At 55.8% G+C, this 19003-nt stretch overlaps 1 protein-coding gene across 1 annotated transcript in view; it reads left to right on the forward strand.

Annotated features, from left to right (window-relative positions):
• Positions 1–4172: 4172 nt before the first annotated feature.
• Positions 4173–19003, forward strand: part of PER2 (period circadian regulator 2) — a gene marked incomplete at its 5' end in the record, with an annotated part of 28169 nt that continues 13338 nt past the window's right edge. Inside the window, 13 exon segments of the mRNA XM_079710749.1 lie at positions 4173–4379; positions 4381–4403; positions 4916–4978; positions 5918–6072; positions 7910–8031; positions 9074–9275; positions 11393–11444; positions 12533–12675; positions 14299–14377; positions 16566–16672; positions 17246–17399; positions 17608–17716; positions 18441–18566. Coding sequence (XP_079566875.1) covers positions 4173–4379; positions 4381–4403; positions 4916–4978; positions 5918–6072; positions 7910–8031; positions 9074–9275; positions 11393–11444; positions 12533–12675; positions 14299–14377; positions 16566–16672; positions 17246–17399; positions 17608–17716; positions 18441–18566 — 1542 coding nt within the window.

Consider the following 19003-nt stretch of genomic DNA (forward strand, 5'->3'; position numbering starts at 1 on the left):
GATTGACATGTATACTGATGGGTATAAAATGGATGACTAATAAGAACCTGCTGTATAAAAAAATAAATAAAATTCAAAAATTCAAAAAAAAAATGCTAGTGCATCCCTGGGAGGTGCAATCCCAGGACAGCTGGAGTGAGGGGGAGGGGAGTGCGGAAGAGAAGGCTGGGACACACACACACACACACACAGGCACACACACGCACGCACACACACACACGCACACACAGGCACACATGCGTTGACACCCTGCTTCACAGACACTCAGCTGGCCACTCAGCCCCTTGGGGCCTCATCCAAAAACCTATCAAAAAATAAGGAAGGAAGGAAGGACACAAAGAAAAGCTCCAGGACAGTGTATTCGAGGGAGGGGTGGAGAGGGACCATCCTCCCTCCGGGTGCTGTGGTCCGAGCTCACCCAGGGAGTACCGGCTGCCTCACCAGGCCCTTCGGCAGCAGCGGGGGAAGCAGGGTGCACCCCGTGGTGTGGCGCTTCATCCAACGTCACAGGCGTCTGGCAGAGCCAGAGTCTCCTGACGGCCTCAGGTGTGGAGCCAGGAGGGCCGCGTGGGTGTGTGCCTAGTGGTGGCTGGCGGGGGGAGTGAGGGGCTGCAGGCCGTGGGGCGAGGGAGGCCGAGGGGCTCTGAATCACCACCACCTGGGGGTGCCCGGTCAAACATCACTTACCCATGGGCCTTCCCTGGCCCGCCTTCCTCACTCACGCCGGCCGCTCCCCCACGCCTCCTGGACTCCTGCTCTGCTTCTTTCTCTTAGCACTTAACCTTAATCGGCTGTGCACATCGTTCCCTCTTGATGGTCTGTTTTCCCCACTAGAATGTAAGCTCCATGAGGGCAGGAAAGATGGCTGCCCCGTTCTCTGCTGGCATGGTGGCCCTCGGTGCTGTGCGCAGTCAGAGCAAGTCCATCAGCAGAGACAGCCCTGGAGTGGTGCCGGCACACGCCGAGCCCTGCGATGCGCTGCCGGCCATTTCTACTGTCGCTCCCGCTGTTCTGTGACTTGTCCGTTTATGCCCCAGAGTCTTCCCACATCAGTGTGTCTGGTCTCCGTCTTTTTGATGGAGTACATAGTATTCCACAGTGCAGATGTCCCAGGGTTTATGCCTTCACACCACGTGCCAGGCCCTGGGGTACAGCCGTCAGCAAAAGCACCCACGCGTCAGTGTGCAGTCGGGCAGTGTCAGTGCCACGGGAGAGAAAGCCAAGAAGGGGATGCAGGGCTGGCAGGGCCGGGGCGAAGGCAATGCTGTTTGTGCAGGACGGTCAGGCCATCTGCCGGACCAGTGCTGCGGGCACCAGGGAGCAGCAAATGCAAGGTCCCCGAGGTCAGAGCACAGTGCCTGGGCCAAGGGGGTGGCTGCACGGGAGATCCCAGGAGGCAGCTGGAGGCCTCGCTGAGCTGTTGACCCCTGTGCAGAGCAGGGCTGAGCTCTGCGCCCAGGGCAGAGAGGAGCTCACTTGCCCTGTGTGGACTGCAGTGGGGTCAGGTGAGGCAGGGGGCCCAGTTTGGAAGTTGCCCTGGACAGGATGCGGGTAGACTCCTTGCTGGTGGTTCTTTCCAGGTTTTTCTTCCTCCAGACCCCGTGCTCACACGTCTCCGTGCATGGACGAGCATTCCCACGGAGCAGCTTCCTAGGAGTGGGGAGGGACTGGGGTGTAAGCATTGCTAGACACGCCCAGAGACCCCCAGGAAGACTTCGTTAGTCCAACACAGTGCACAGGAGCCCTCCTCCTGGCCAGCCCAGGATGCTGTCGGTCCTGTTAGATTCTGGAAGCCTCCTGCTTTGCGCTTTCCTCATGTCTAACAAGGTTGGGCATCCTTCCAGGCTTATAGCTCTTACCTGGTGTTTCTCTTCGTGGGAACAGTCTGTTCTTAGTCTTTGGTCTCTCTTCCTAGATGTTGGCACCTTTCATTCTTTCATCGAATTAGCTAGAACTTCCCTGAAATGTTGAAGACCGAGCAGTAGACTGGCTTGTTTTGTTCCTGACTTTCACTGCAAAGAGCTGGCGTTTGAGGTTCTCTGTGATTCGGGACCAATAAACAGCTTCCGTCTAAAGCCATAGCAAGATACTCTGAGACTTCCTCCCTGTGGCCGTGACCGTCTCCTCTCAGAGTGTATAGACTTTATCTTCTGAAAATTAAACATTACAGCAGAGATGTCCAAGACTAGCATGACTTAGCATCCTTCGCAGGTAACCTGTTTTTCCTGTCGGGATGTGGGTAGAATTTTCTTTTTTCTTGAAAACATCATTTTCATCAGGACATAGATGGGCCTTGACACTTCTCACATAATTTTGCCTGGTCCTCAGGAAGTCATGCAGATGCAAATCTGCCTTCAGGATGGTTTCCTTCATGTGTATCTTTCACTGTAGTTTCTGTTTCATTGCTATGGTGTCTTTTTCAGAAAGAGATGTTATCTGCAGGTAAAAATCTGCCTTTAATATCAGCCCTTTCCCTGGGCGTGTTTAAAAAGTTTCTCATCCTCCCCATCACTGAGTCTGAACTTTAGCTTTCTAATTGTCTGTTGTAATGTGACATTTTCACGTCAGTCTGCAGCTTTAGCTCATCCTTCATTACGTGTTTCATCGAATCCGTCGTTTCTTGCTTTTTGTTTATGATACAGAGTTGGTGCTGTCCTAAATTTGCTTGTTTCCTCGTGCCATGGAGGTTGTGTGCATCTTGTCTTCATTGCACTTCTTTTCAGAAGCTGCATGTTGGCTCTTTTCTGTTTATCTGGTTCATGAACATGACAGGGTCTGATCAGACCTGCTGTTTTCCAAAGAGTAATGTGGTTGGATTCTGCGCGGGTCCCCATCTTTGGCGGGTGGGGGAGCCTGAATCCAGCACTGTCTCCTGCTGTGTGTGGCCTTGGGCAAGTCACCGGCCTGTTTGCCCATCCCTAGAAGGGAATGCTGGTGCGTCGTGGATGGTGATCATGAGGGTTGCATGAGCCAGCACGTGTCACATCCTCAGCACAGGAAAGGTGCAGGGGCACATTCTGCTTTCTGGGGACCCCCCTCAGTGAAGGCACTGCTGCCTGGGCCCTCCAGATCTTCCCCCACTGCTCGGTGACCAAGGCTAGCCTTTGGGGACTGTGTCAGTGTGTCCCTTTGCCTACTGACCTCCGAGCTCAGGAGGTTTACGCCCCCACAGGCCGCAGGTTGTCTGGGCGCCTCTGCTTTCAGTGGCTCTCCTCTTCCTGCCCCTCTGGGCCCAGAGAAGATGACAGCTCCCTCCCCCTAGCTGGTTGCCCCTGAGCTGCACATCATTTGTAGTTACCTTAACCCTGACCACACCCTTTCGTTCCGGGCCTTCCTCGACCTCTCCACTGGTGTGCATGAGTGCCTGCTTCCTCCCAGGACCTCGCAGTGGGGCACCATCCCAGGTCCTGCTTTTACCCTGTGGCCTCTAAGTCTCCCGTCCTTAGGCTTCTGGTCAACCCCTCCTGCCCCAGCTACTCACTGTCTTTACTCATCCCAGCCTGTGACTGGTCATTCTCTCATTTCAGCCCCGCTCCATCCACCTACCCGCAAAGCACCAAAGCTAAACTTGCTGTCCAAACGCAAGCGCAGTTATAGGAGTCTACTGCTTCCAGCGCTCCAGCAGCTCCTCGTCAATCCCAGATGACTCCACGCTGGCCTCATACTGGTCCCTCCACTCCCCACCCCACTCGCACACACCTTAGCGCTCGGCTGGACCACCCTGTGCCCGGACCCCCTGCTGCTGTAAGGGCCCCTGCCGCTCTGCCCTCCTCACGCAGTGACGCCTGCTCCCCGAAGCCACATTTCTCCCTGGCCCGCAGCCTGGTTTCAGGCTCTGCCCCTGCCCGCAGCCTGGTTCAAGGGCCTCCTGTAACTTGTGATGGCCGAGATTTCTGAACCCCGCTGCCCCCGCACGTCGCCTGGGGAGGCCGTCAGCAACTTGGTGTCTGGGACTGCGGCCACCTGATTCATGCGCCTTCGCAGTTCATGGCAGGTGGGAGCCCTGTGGATACGAGCGCAGAAGACCCTCGATTGACCGCACCTCCTGCTGGCACCTCCAGCGAAATGTGGAGAAAGATTCCCACGGGATGCTTCACCTGATGGCCGCACGACCCCCTGCCCCCTGAACCTGATGACCTTCTCTCGTTTGCCAGCGTCACTCAGGAGCCAGCATGAACGGATGCGCTGACTACGCCCCCAGCCCCAGTGACCCTTCTAAGGAGCCTGTGGAGCCCTGGCCCAGCCAAGCCCCCCTCCAGGAGGATGTGGACATGAGCGATGGCACAAGCGGGTATGAAACCAACGAGAATGGCTCGACGGGGTGGGACTCACAGGGCAGCAACTGTGCCGACAGCAGCCGGGAGCTGCGGATGCTGGTGGGGGCCGCCCGGCACCTGCCAGGGGTGGGTGTGTCTGAGGCCCCCAAGGCGAGGCTGGGCATTTGTTTTCTCAGTGTCTCATTCCGTGCTATTACGATTGCTTTTGCAGTCTTTAAATCTTGATGACCAAGTTTTATAAGACTTCTGAAAATCTTATTGACTCAGAGTAACTAAAATTTGCTAGGGTCTATCCTTCCTTATGACGGTGATTTTGGGTGCCAGACCGCCAGTAGCTAGACACGTAGCATGGTGACCAGATCTTGGGAGGCGGAAGAGTCAGGGAACCCCTTGAGCAGCTACTGAACCGACGCCCCGTGGTTTATAGAAAACGAACTTCTCCTCTAGTCTTGGGTTTATATCCCCCAGTACTTAGTTTCTCTGGTGTCCAGAGGTTTCTTGTTCTTTTTCTCTTAAGCTCATATTTTTTCCTAATTGACTTACTGTGGTGTAATCCAGCCTGTCATCGCTGGGTGGATGGGGGGAGAAGTGGATGGATACACTCTTCTGAGTTTGGCCTTTATTTTTTGTTCTTTTAGTCCAGGTACATTTAGCCTGATGATGGTGAAGTCTGAACACCACCCGTCCACAAGTGGCTGCAGGTAAGACCAATTAGAACTCCCTCAATTTAGAGCCTTTAGAGAGATGGAAAGATTTGTCATGAGATAAGGTTTTGGGGGTGATGCGACTTTTTTCAGGCTTCTGCTAGGACCTGTCAGTCTGAGCAGCTGTCCCCCTTGTGAACCCAGCCACGCCCTTTCAGACGACCATCCCCATGGGCTGCTCACAGCCCCTGATGTTGCCCCAGACCTGTAGCTGCTCCAGCTCTCACTAAGCAGACCTTGTCTGCGTCTCAGACATGTATCTGGAACACTCACTTTTTTTTACGTGTTTGTAACAAACATGTCCTTAATTTCATAGTGACAGATGCTTTCACATCCCCACTGGAGCAAAATCCAGATCTCTGTCCTGGGCATGTGGGGCCTTGGCCATCATCACCCCAGAGGCCCGACCCCTTCGCTCTCTCGGTACCCTCTGTCTAAACAGGCCCATCTCCCTCAGCAAGTGCCCCCTGCCCTTCCTCCTGCCCCTTACACATCCCTGAGTTTGAAGATCCTCCTTATAAACCCCCCTTCCTCTCCAAGGCCTTCACATGTCATTTATGTCCTCGCCCCAGGACGCCACTGTGCTGCCCTCTGGGGTCTCCGTCACTGTCTCCCTCTCTGTCTGAGATGGGGGTGGGCAGAGCTCAGCAGTGGGGCCTGCTGGCCGGGCTGTGGGTGGACCAGCAGGTGGGAGGGCACCCTCCAGCGTTCACCTGGGTCAGAGCGCTGGTTCTCCCGGGCAGTTCCTCTCCCCGTGAGAGACACGAGGCGATGTCTGCAGATATTCGTGGTTGTCACGGCTGCTGGGGGCTGCTGCATCCTGCATGCCCACCCAGGAACACGTGGACCGCAGTGTCCTCGCGCCCTGGTGGAGAAACTGGACGTTTCTTCCAAAAAGGGCACTTAGGGTACTGACGTCTTTCTTTAACTCCTTAGCAGCAAACAGTCCACCAAAGTGGACGCCCACAAAGAGCTGATCAAAACGCTGAAGGAGCTGAAGGTCCACCTCCCTGCGGACAAGAGGGCCAAGGGGAAGGCCAGCACCTTGTTGACCCTCAAGTACGCCCTGAGGAGCGTGAAGCAGGTGAAAGGTACGTCCGCCTCACGTGTTTGTTCCAACCTGTAGAAGTCGGTTTCACGTCTCCCCAAATTAGAGCTTCAGTTGTGTTGATTTTCTAAAATTCAGTCCTGAAGTAGCAGAAGGAAGTTGGGGACGTCTGATGAAATCTCAACTGGTTGGAAATCTCAGTTCATCAGAAGTTTTCTGTTGTACTTGACTTTCAGAGGAAAAAAAAGCAGGTAGAAAACCAGCTGATGAAAGAAACCTATTTACAACATGAAGCTTTCATGCCCGGGGCTGGGGTCAGGTCACGTTCACGAGTGTCCAGCACCTTCCAGGCTCTGGCTGCAGAGTTGTGACGTGTGTGTACGCTGGTGACATGAATAGCCCCCAGCATTTAGCTGAGGGCTTGCCCCTCCTTTAAAAAATAATGTGAGGGGGGCTTCCCTGGTGGTGCAGTGGTTGAGAGTCTGCCTGCCGATGCAGGGGACGCGGGTTCGTGCCCCGGTCCGGGAAGATCCCACAAGTCGCGGAGCGGCGGGGCCCATGAGCCATGGCCACTGAGCCTGCACGTCCGGAGCCTGTGCTCCGCAGCGGGAGAGGCCACAACAGTGAGAGGCCCGCGTACCGCAAAAAAAAAAAATAATAATGTGAGGGGAAAAAAAGGAAACAAACAGCAACAAGAAAAGGAGAAGATACAAGGAGGGTATTGCCTGATCTTATCCTTAAAGGACAGTATTTTCAAGCTGCTCCAGATTCAAGACCTTGGGCAGTTCATTTCTCGTTTTTCTAAAAATATGTGAATTTCCCTCGTGGTGGTCTTTGCACCAGGAAGGCGGGCAGGCGGGACCAGGCGCCCCCTTTCCGTCACAGGCACACAGTGACAGGACCCACGTGATCCAGGTCCTGCTTTCCTCCGGGTTTTACTGTTAGGTGGAAGAAGTCGTAAGAGCTTTCACAGCCGGTCAGTGGAATCGACTGAGGCCTTTACCTGAGATGTGTATGCAGAACTCTTCACAGATGCAGTGCAGGAATCCACCAGCAAACACCGCAGATTCCAAAGGACTTGTCATCAAGCTCAGACGCTTTACGTTGCAAGAAATTCCAGGTCCCTGCCGTAACTTCCACTAGCGTGCAGTCTTCCTTCAGTTGCTCCTGTGGCTGGCCCTTCCACTGAGCTGGGGCCCCTTCCCTGGGTCTCAGGTAAACGCAGGTGCCTCTGTCTCCGGGGCAGGTAAGGAACGCACCGCCGTGAAGGAATCGCCGGCATCTCCAGTGCACTGTTCTGCCGACAGCCCATCGCCGGAGAGCAGGCCCAGGACACCCACGCCGGGGGTCACCTCAGCACGGTTTAGCTGTTGAAGTCGGGATCCTGGGTTCCATTCGCCTGAGGGCTCCCCTCTGGGTGGAGATAGCTTTATCACCCTGTACGGGGTGTCCCGGGATGAGCGGTCCTCATCTTCTGTTCTGAACAGTTCATTCTGTAAACAGGGCTGTTTCTCATGCCCGGTGTTTCTAAGAGTCGATTCTGTCCAGATGGGAGCGTCTGACCCCCGCGGGGGCAGATGCAGGGGCTGCCACGGCTGTCCTGCGCGGAAACATTGATGCTGTGTCGCGGTCACAGGCCTTTGGGGAAAGTGCGGCTTAGGTGGAACCGGTGGTCATGTTACTGAAAATAATGTGTCTTTATCGTTTTTAAAATGTCTGTAATCAAAGACCTTCTGATTTTTCAGGGAAAAGAATCCCGGATTTCTGTTTGTCTAGCCTTCACATTTCTCTGTGTTCTGTGCCCACTTTCTCATGAGAAAGGTAGAGCCCCAGCCGTGAGTTAGGGCCGCCCTCAGCCCTCCCCTTGGTCTCGCCTACAGCCAATGAGGAGTACTACCAGCTGCTGATGTCCAGTGAGGGCCACCCCTGCGGCGCCCACGTGCCCTCCTACACGGTGGAAGAAATCGAGAGCGTCACCTCCGAGTTCATCGTGAAGAACGTGGTAAGTGTCCTGACGAGCGAAGTCTTCACCCAGGAGGCTCAGCTCAGGTGTCCAAGGTCTTCACCCAGGGCTGCTGGCTGAGCCTCGGTTTCATCGGTTTCATAGCAGCAGGGTTGGGAGTTTCAGGAAATGAGTTCCTTCCTTAAAAGAAAAGAAGGGAAGTCAGGGATTCCGAAGTGGTGGCCGGTGTTGCCGACTTGTGCTGTTCTCTGAGGCTGTCCTCTTGCGCTGACTCCACCCCACACCCCGAATGTGTGTGAGTGAGCCCCCTTGACCGAGGGCGGGGCCCGCACGGGGGTGGGAAGGGACACACTAGGTGACTGTCAGTTCACTTGCGGGGCGGGCGCTTCGTGAGACTCCACAAGCTCATGCGTTTTTAAGCAACCCATAAAGGTGAGGCCTCCCTGGAGGTCTGGGGAAGGGGAGGGAGTTACCCCCAGTTCTCAATTAATGAGAGGAAACCCGAGGGCAGGTGGGGACCCAGAGGTGCGGAATTGCAGCAGTGATGGCCTGCAGAATGGGACTCCCCGGCCCTTCCCGGCTCTTCCTCCTGTGCCCTCCCTGCAGCTTAACCCCCAGGGAGCCCCGCCCCGAGCTCAGAGGGCCAGCCAGCGTGGGGAGAGCCCGTGGTGGGCCAGGGGGCCTGAGGCCTCCGGCCCCCCAGGCAGCCCTGAGCCCCGGGAGAGAGAGGAAGAGGCCCCCTTCCCCCTCGCGAATCACCCAGGCTGGACGCCAGGGAGCCCCATGCCCAGAAGACCAAGCAGGTGACAGCTGCAGGGAATCAGCACAGCTGGGGTTCCTTTTGGCGGTGGAACCCTGATGTGTTTTTTCAGATAGTATCCCCCTGGGACCCCAGTATATGTAAGAGGGGAGGCAGTTACCCTCGTCAGGGCTGAGGAGAGGGGCCCAGAGGCTTCCCCTGGCCCTTCACGCGTCCGGCTGCCTTCCCGTCTGTCGGCCCCGATTCTCTGCCCCTCGGGGGAGGGTGACCTGTCCAGTCTCCTCTGGCCTGGCCTCACCAGAATCGTGTTCTCCATTCCAGGACATGTTTGCTGCGGCCGTGTCCCTGGTGACCGGGAAAATCCTGTACATCTCTGACCAAGTGGTCTCCATCTTCCACTGTAAGCGGGGCACCTTCCACGACACCAAGTTCGTGGAGTTCCTGGCACCCCACGACGTGGGCGTGTTCCACAGCTGCACCACGCCGTGCAAGCTGCCGCCCTGGAGTGTCCGCCGCCGAGCAGGTGAGGGCCCCGCGGCCGGGCTGCCTTGTCCTTCTCCACAGGCAGCGTGGGGAGGGGGCCGGGCGGGGCCGCCCCCGACGTGGGGCTGCTGCCCACCTCCCCTCCGCTGAGGGCCTGCAGTAGGCCCCCGTGAAGGGGCCTGAGGCTGCCCTGTCTGTCCCAGGCGCAAGATTAAAGGTGGTTTGCTCAGAATACATTTAGAGAGAGAAAAAAGTCTTTTCATAAATTTCAGAAAGGGAAAACTGCTTCAGAAGATTTTAAGACATGTCAGGCATTTTAGAAAGGAGGTTGATCAGAGCTGCAGTCTGGACATGAGGCTGCAGGGTCGGGGGAAGGACCGAGGTACATCTGCAAGGCTCCCTGCAGGTGGTGCAACAATGTCAGCATAGCGGGGGGGCTCTTCACCTCCGCCAGAGGCCGCGCCATCCTCCTGAGCTCAGACCCCGGCCTTCCAGGCGCTTCAGGCTCTCGTCTGCGCCCAGGTGGCTGCTTCCTCGGACCTCGGGTCCCCCACCCGCCCCCATGTTCCTGGCCACAGGGCTCTCACGGTCAAGTGTCGTGTGTCCTTGTCCTCCTGCAACATGGTTGGGGAGACTTTGCGTCTGGAAGGCTTGGAAGCTCTCTCGTGACCAGCACAGACCTTCACATGAGTGAGTGCAGGAGGGGACCGGTTGACCAGACAAGTCTCAGCAGAAACATGGCACGGGGTCCTGGCAGAAGGTACTGGAGAGGAGAGGGTCCCCACCAGCTCAGGCCTTTCAGTGACCAGGTGGCCAACAGCGTAAATCCTGCAGCATCTGTCCACCTGCACCTAGACCGTCATTAGCCCCTCGTTGAGCTCTGATTGCTCAGAGCTGAGATGGACCCAAAGAGGAGAAGCCAAGAGAGACGAGCAGGAAATGGACGGGGCCGGGAGTCACCCCAGAAAAGCTGGGCCTCAGTCGTGATCTTAACCAAGAGCCAGCCCTGGCCGCGTCACCCAGAGCTGACCCCCATTTCATCCTTGGCTCCTGGGTCAGCACCTCTGCTCACGTCGAAACGCCCCTCAGCCCACTGTCACCACCTCCTGGATCTTGGGTCCCTCCACGCCGTGGTGCTCCCCGCGTCCCCCTGCTCCCAGGCAGCCGGCAGCGGGGCCGTCACTGTCACAGCCACCTTTCAGCAGCTGTCCCTCCCTGACAGCAGACAACCCGGGGCCAGAAGCGCAGTTTGCTTTAGGGTTGACTCATTAAAGGAGGAAACACTCGCTTCGCGTTTCAGAGGCAGAGCTGTCTGCTTTCTCCCAAAGTCCCAGCCCAGGGGCTGTGCGGTCAGATCACTAAAGTTTGTGCTGCACGTTTCTAGGACCTGTCAATGCTGGGTCACCACGTGGAGGGAGGGAGGCATCTCTGTGTGTGGATTCACAGAACGAACAGGCCGGTGCCGTCTCCCCAGGGTGCTTGCCACTGCATTTTTGTCTGAATAGAAAAGGAGGACCAGGTGACTTCTTGAAGGCCTTTCCAGGCCGGAAATTTTATATCATTTTCCCCAACCAGCAATCATCTACTTTTCCTCATTTCTTTTGAGTAGAGGAAGCTTTACATGAAAGACCAGAGTCTAAGATTTCTTTTTCTAAAATGTGTTTATTGTGGAAACACCATTCCGTCATCTCTGATGAGGTCACCCAGTCGAACTCATGTTTTTACTAGACATTTTAAATTTTAAAGTAAGTTAATATTTAGGAAAAGGATTGATGTAAGCTGTGAAATGCCCTGAGTTGCTTCTATTAGAATTAAATATCCCCCAAAATATGTAGGTTGAAATGTCCAGGGCTTTATATGCAAAAATTCTGCACGTCAGTCAGTACGTCTTCCACAGTTAAATTGGTCAGTAGATAGTGTGTTTGTAGCAGCACTTTTAGCACGGCATAATTTGGTGAGTGCACGCTCGTGAAATAGATTTCTTCTTAGTCAGAACTGTGGTACAAGGTCTCTAACCTCAGGGCTTTGCTCAGTGCCAGGTAAATCTGCATCACACCTTGACTCAATTCTCCTGCTTCTGCCTGGCCTGTGGGAAATAAAAGCACTGTCCCTGCTCAGTGGTGTAACTGGGTGAGTGACTGGGGCCTTTTCTTTTAGACTCTTTTACTCAAGAATGCATGGAGGAGAAATCTTTCTTTTGCCGCGTCAGGTAAGCCCAGGTTTTCCTGAATTTCATTGCACAGACGTTTCACCCTGAGGGCCTCTAGTGAAGGCGGAGGAGGTGCAGGGGTGCCCTCCGCATGCCGCCAGCCGAGGCCGCAAGCCTGCCCAGGCCCCGTTCTTTGGGGCTGAGGTGCCACAGGAGCATCCCTACCTCACAGCATGAGTGTTCCTGAAAAGTCCGCGAAAAACACGTTTCCATAGGCAGAGTTATTTGTTTTGTTTTGTTTTGTTTGGGGGGGTGGGGCGCCACTCGGCTTGTGGGATCTTAGTTCCCTGACTCTGGGTTGAACCCAGTCCCCGGCAGTGAAAGCACCGAGACCTCACCACTGGACCGCCAGGGAACTCCTGAGCCGTGTTTTAAATGTGCACAAGATATTAAGACAGCCTGGTCAACGACGGAGCGGTTTGCCTGCTCCTTGGGGGGAATGTCAGCCTGGGGAGCCCGGACTTGCTGTCCGTGACCCGGGAAACTGGCTGGCAGCCCCCACCTGGGAAGGCATGAACCCCAGGGTCCGTGAGGACCCCGGAAGCATGTGTGGCCTTTGGTTTGAGTGTATGCTTTTTCAGGGAGAGCCCCATAGCTTTCCCAACAGGTTTTTGGCCCCGAATCAAGTGACCAGTTGAGCATCCAGCTGCGGTATCAGGAGTAACCCTGGCCAGACACTGGCACTCTCAGAAGCTGGGGCTGGGACCCCACTGTTGGAGCAGCATCCTCTCCCCAATTAAAATGCAAACTACTCCAGAGAAGGGCCCCTGAAGCTCCCATGGCTCAGGCCGGTGACTCTCCAATTGACCCCTCACTGTCACCAGACGTCTGAGGGTGAGGACAGAGGAGCAGGGTTGGGGGTTCCAGACCCTCGGGCGGGACAGAGGCACAGACCACAGACCGAGGGAGCACGTCCGCCCCGGCCTGGGTCCCCAGGTGAGGGGCCTGGCTCTGCTCTGCAGGCGTCCATGCAATAAATAAAAGGATTGCTGAGACATAACAGCTGCTCCTGGGGGAGAGGTAACCAGCAATAAAGGATGACTCCTTCGGTCATAATCCCCAACCTCTCATCGTGCCCTCCTCTGCAGTGTCAGCAAAAACCACGAGAGTGAAATCCGCTACCACCCGTTCCGCATGACGCCCTACCTGGCCCAGGTGCGCGACCAGCAGGGCACCGAGAGCCAGCTGTGCTGCGTGCTGCTGGCAGAGAGGGTGCACTCGGGCTACGAAGGTAACAGCTGGCCGAGGCTTCTCCCTCACTTCCTCCCGTGGTTCAGATACATGTGTGTGAGGTGGGCTCCCGGCCCCTGCCTCTCCCCCAGCCTCGGGCAGAGCCTCCATCTCCCTCGAGACTCGGCACCCACCTTTGTCACCTGGCCCTCCCTGTAGTCCCATCCACACCACCTCCCCTTGTTGGCTAAAGGCTCCGGGCCCTGGCATCTCTCACCTGGGTCCAACCTGTCGCTGGATCGTGGATGCCTTCCCCTTTCCCTGGCCACGGCCCTCCGTCCACGTAGCCTCGATGGGTCCAGGGCCCACGTCCCTTCTGTCCTCGTACTCCCCGGCCTCTGAGGTGCGGAACCCCAAAGCAGCCACCGCCTAAGAAGTAAGTGCTGGGCATTCCTCCCTGCTCACCTTGGTCCGTCCTACCTCCTGCTGGATGTCCCGCCCTCCGGTACGGCCTGGCTTCTGCAGACCAGCTGTGGAGCCTCCAGAGCCCAGTGTTCCCCTGACGCCCAGTCTCTGTCCTGCTGTTTCCTCCCCTAGGGCTCCTCCCCTCCACCTCTGCCTGTAGAAACCCAGTCATCACAGCAGGCTTACCTCACTAGGTGTCCTTTTCGGGACCTGCTGGCTCCTCAGGCCACCCCCTCCCAAAGGACCCAAGGCGCTTTGCCACGCTGCTTGTATCCTTCCAGCAGCCCCTCCTCATAGACTTTCTTGTGGCACAGCCTCGCGCTGACTACAAGACCTGGCCAGGAACCTAGGTCCTCACCAAGGTGGCTCAGCAAGTCACGTGATTTCAAAATTCTCTGAAAGCAGGGCCATCTGTAAGTCCTGAACCACAGGGGTCCAGTTTAGTCCAGGTTTAATTGTACTTATAATTGTCTCTCAGTGGTTAATGATGTCTTTTTTTTAAAGGCATTTCTTAAAAGTGATAGAAATGTTTTAGGTATATGAGTTTCTTTCAGATGTTTGATGGATTCCCACATATAGAACATTCTCTTCTAAATATTCAGTAAAGGTTTAGAGGGGTTACTCAGATCTCAGCAAGTTATTCCCCCAAATGATCAGAGTCTCCTTCAAGAATGAAAAGTTTTGGAATTATGAATGTTTTGTCCATGAATTTGGTAGTTGAGGAAAATTCTGCATAGGTGACTTCCTTTATGAAAATTACTCTTAGCGCCTCTGCCCACCTTAGAAACTGCGAAGTCCCAATACAATGACCTTTGCTGAGAATTTTGAATCCAAATACTTTACTCCTTTAAAAAATATAATTTGTTCATTTCACTCTTGTTGGATCTTAAACATCATGAAGACGGCCTTCCAGCATGACTTTGCTGAAAGAAGCCTAAACCTCAACACGTGGTTCTGCTAACATGGCAGTTCCTAGCTTTCTAGACTAAAACTGGTCCACAAAGAAGTTGAGAAGTCTGGCTGGTGGTCACCAAGCGTAGGGTCTGTTCTTCTCCCTTCAGGACGGGCTCTGTTATCCAGAGTCCACTTTTAATTTTTTCTCTAGCCCCCCATCATTCGGAATCTATCAACACATGGTGTTTTCCAGTAGTTGTAGTATGACTACATAAAGTACGTATGTCTTAGAATCAGAAATCTGTGCAAAATTCTTTTCTTTCAGCCCCTAGGATCCCTCCTGAAAAGAGAATTTTTACGACCACACATTCGCCAAATTGTTTGTTCCAGGACGTGGACGAAAGGTAAGCGATGCAGCGCCGTCCCCCTGCCAGCGCTCGCCTCTCCCGCGGTCCTGGCCTTGAAGTCAGTATCGCATCCTTTATGTCAGCCGGTTGCCCTCTCTCCCCAGATATTTTGTGTTTCAGCATTATCTTGGTAGTTACTTAATAACTAAAGCTCAATCCATTTTCATGTTTTTGATGCTGAAGCTGTTTAGCTAAAGCTAAGGCTTCATGTTATGTGTAATAATCAACTAAAACATTTAATTATACATAGACAGTGAGATAATTATGGAATTACACTAAAAACCTCCTAAGGTATGGACGCTGTGTAGATGGGGCATTCTAGGGAGCTGGCCATCATTCTAACTGAGCCTGTCTTTATTACCTTGTTTAATAAACCCATTTCAAAAATTGGGCACATGAGTAAAGGCTGGTACAACCAGGGACCGTGTGCCTGGGGCAGTGTGAGGACACCCTTGGCAGGATCCCAGCACAGGTGCATCTTCCAGCCTGCATGCCACAGGGAGGGGGCCACCTCATACCTCTGCCCAGAGCCCGCTCAGACTCCCCTCCTGCGTCTCCCACCCAGGGTGCTGTAGCTGGTGCCCATGGCCCCTCTGGAGTCGGGAGCACTGACCATTCTGAGAGGGCTCTGGGTTCTCTGGCATCGGGTCAAGGGCCCTGTGTGACTTCCCCGGCTCCTGGGCAGACGCACCAAGATGCAGAGAATGCCGCGGCTGCCGGCAGTGATCGGGGAGAAGCCTCCTGGGAAGACACACAGGAAACACACTGGGTTTCGTGCAGTGACATCCGTGGAGGGTCAGGACCTCCTCACTGCCTGTACCTGGTCTGGGGACGCGAGGTACCCCCTCGGATACAGGCCACGGGGCCTGCTGGACAAGTTCTGCTCTTGGGCAGCCAAGGCCCATAGCTTCCACCAGCCCCTGAGTGCTCAGGTGTGCCCTGCCGGCCACCTGCAGCAGAATCTCTGGAGGGTCGGCGTTGAGTTGCAGGTTCCCAGGCCCTACCCAGCCCTGCCCAATGAGATCTTGGAGGTGGGGGGCTGGGAGCTGCATTTGTGTAGCAATCCCAGGATAATTTTTATTCCTCCAAAAGACTAAGAACTCCTGTCTGCAGCTGCCCCAGGTGTCCACTCATCTGTGTGCAGGAGGGCTGGTGAGCAGGTCGTTACAGGCCAGCAGGCTGCAGAGCCTTCCTCAGCAAAGCCCAGTGGGAAGCCCAGCCCACGAGCCCAGGCTGGCTGGGGTTCCTCCCTCTCCTCCTCCGGCCAGGCCTTGACCAGGGACATTCTGTACATCCTGTCCAAAGGAAGACACGAGGCCCAGAGAGCATGCCTCAGACGAGGAGGAGGGAATCCAAGAATGGCGCCGGGCCCGTGAGGAAGTTCTACCCCACACGGAACAGGCAGCCTTCACTCTAACGACGCAGGAGGACGTCCTCCACCAGAGCAGAAGGGTTTGGGAAGACAGCTGTTGGGATGAAAGAAGATGGGCCTGAGAAGGGGAAGGCCGAGCTGCAGCTCAGAAGCAGGGACGGCACCTGAGCTGGCAGAGGGTGCTGGACACACAGAGCGGATGGGACACGACAGAGGGAAGGGGGACTACAGGAGTTCAGTGCAAGACGTCGCCCGGAGAGCAAAACAACAGCTCCCAGGGAAGACCTGACGGGCACAGCGAAGGTCCCCAGCCAGTGGTGGCGACTCCTGGGGAGCCGCGGTCAATTGGACTGGACACAGTGGCCACACTTAGAGGAGGAGAAGAACACCTTGAGCTGGAAAAGACGCACACGGGCGGGGTTTTCCTGGTCCCAGCAAACTTGTTAAAAATAAAAATCCGTGTCAGGCCACATCTAGCCAAACTTACGAATGACACAAAACAAGAAAAAGGTCTTAGGAGAAGAAAACAACATTGTCATGATGGATTCTTTCAGGAAATCAGACCCAGAGCTCAAGCCCTGAGCCTGTAACGGGCAGGGACGTGCGGGGCCTTATTTGCTGTCGTCCTCGGCGATGCTGCCGTCGTTTGTTTGCTAATTAGTTAAAAGACTGTCTCTTTGTTAGCACGATACCCAAATCGTGATCTTTGGGGAATTTGGAGTCGGACTCGTTCCTGGAGATGGTCGGCTGGAGGCTGTGTTCTGGCTCGTGTCCTGAAGCGCAGCCATGACCCTGTGTGCGCTTGCTTTGCAGGGCGGTCCCCCTCCTGGGCCACCTGCCCCAGGACCTGATCGAGACCCCTGTGCTCGTGCAGCTGCACCCCAGCGACAGGCCCCTGATGCTCGCCATCCACAAAAAGAGTAGGTCCCCTCCTCACGGTCCATCCTGGGGGTATGGACAAAGCTAGTGCGCTCTGGGAGTGTCTTCCCGAGGTCAGCACCCACCGGGAGGGGTCCCATGGACTGCGGGCAAGGGGTGCCCCGCCCCCTGCCTGAGTCCTGGCGCTGTCAGTTGGTTGAGAGTTGCCCTCAGCCTGAGTCCTTGGCCTCTCATCTTTTACCATTGGCTTCGCCAGCAGGCGGGAGGAGGAGAGACAGGGTCAGCTGCGGTGGGGGGTTGGGGAGTGGTCTGCCCAGGCCTCACTGACACAGGTGACACTGAGCGTCCCACTGGCAGCAGACCTGTGAGGCTCGCAGGGAAGTGTGTCCTAAAACATGTAAGGACACTGCCGCAAACAGTCCCCGGTCGCAATTTAAAGCAAGACGGGGGATTGAAAGTGGTGGCTTTGAAGAGATATTGGCATCTCCTAAGTTTTCAGATGATTCCAGAATCATCTGATTTTCAGATGCACTTTTGCATCTCCACATCTTTTCTTGTACCACGAACACTGGTTGAATCTCTTCGTGTCCTGAACTCTGTTTTCGCTCTCCTAGTCGTGCAGTCCGGCGGGCAGCCTTTTGACTATTCCCCCATCCGGTTCCGTGCCCGGAACGGGGAGTACGTCACGCTGGACACCAGCTGGTCCAGCTTCATCAACCCGTGGAGCAGGCAGATCTCCTTTGTCATCGGGAGACACAGAGTCAGGGTGTGAGTGCTCCCAGTGCCCGGGGGGCGGGGAGACCAGGACCCCGGTCACCTCCCACCACGTACCTGCGCTGACCTGCCCCCTGCCCCCTGGGGGTCCCGGGCCTCGTTCAGGCAGAGCAGTGAGAGGGGGGGAGGCAGGTGGCGGGCTGGGGGTCTGCAGAGAGGAGGGCGGGGCCCCGACTCACAGAGACAAACGAAAACCATGCAGGGGGCCTTTGAATGGGGACGTGTTCTCGGCGCAGCCGCGCGTGGAGGAGAAGGCCCTGCAGCCCGGCACCCAGGAGCTCACGGAGCAGATCCACCGGCTGCTGCTGCAGGTGGGTGTGCTGCCTGCACGTCCTACCTCCTGCCCCCGCAGGCAGCCCGGAGCTGCCCTGAGGCCTGGGGGCCCCCCACCCCCCTTCTCAGGCCCTTGTCCTCCTTCCAGCCTTGCCCTGCGCCCTGCTGCCCATGGTGGTGGTCTCTGTCCCACCTGCATGGGCCTTGCCCGCATGGGGGCTGCCCCCACCTCGCACATTCAGGGCGTCTGTGTCTGAACCACAGCTCTGGGCAAGTGGCTGAAGGGCGCACCCCAGCCCAGTCCCCACGTCCCAGGCACCAGCCCACACGTGGCCCCCGTGGGTGGAAGGGGGCGGGGGCATCCCTCCAACATGGGGGACGTCGCGCTGGCCCCAGGGGGAACTGAGGACGCCCCTCCCTGTCCCTGGGGACACAGCACTCAAGACAGATTCCTGCAAGCACGTGGGCCCCACGAGGAGTGGCCTCCTGCCTCTCGGTTCCGGGGGCTGTGTGAACTGTCAGGCACCTTGTTTTGTTTCCAAGCCCCGTGGCCGTGGACTCCCTGTTGGTGGAGTCTCCTGGGGATTGGGATCCAGGACCGGCCCTGTGGGTGGAGCCTGGGAGCCCACTGCAGCCTGACCCTGGGTCCAAGCCCGGCCCCACCTGGTCCCCGCCGAGGGCCCCCGGGCAGGTTGCGGCGCCTCTGAGAGAAGGCGGGCGCGCCCCGGCCCGTCCAGAGTCCTTCTGTTGCTGTCTCCCCAGCCTGTCCCACACAGCAGCTCCAGCGGCTACGGGAGCCTGGGCAGCAGTGGGTCCCACGAACACCTCCTGAGCCAGACCTCCTCCAGCGAATGCACCGGCCAGGAGGACCCCTGCCGGAGGAGAGCTGTACGTGTCCCTGTGTCCCCCTCTGTCTGTCATCTGTGACTCAAATGTCTGAGCACTTTAGAAACAGCCCTCGCCGGGGCCGAGCCTTTCCGACCTCACCTGCTTCTGGCTGCTCTGAACTTGGCTCAACTGGGACTTGCTGTGTAACCTCGAAAGGGTGGAGGCAGCCACAGACTGGCTAGAGGTTCAGTGAAAATTATTTAATTTTATAAAATTAAAAATTAAATTAAAAAATTAAATAAAAATTAATAAAATTAAAATTTTTTTATAAAATTAAAAATTTTATAAAATTAAAAATTTAATTTTATAAAATTAAAAATTATTTAATTTTAATTAAGGCCCATCAAGCAAAAGTGAGGATTTAACTGTAGGGTTAGGGTTAGAAAGAAGAAAGTGTAACCTGCCATTCCCTTCACTTCTTCTTACGCTTCGGAATC

Source organism: Hyperoodon ampullatus, assembly GCF_949752795.1.
Source record: "Hyperoodon ampullatus genome assembly, chromosome: 8".
NCBI lineage: Eukaryota > Metazoa > Chordata > Mammalia > Artiodactyla > Ziphiidae > Hyperoodon > Hyperoodon ampullatus.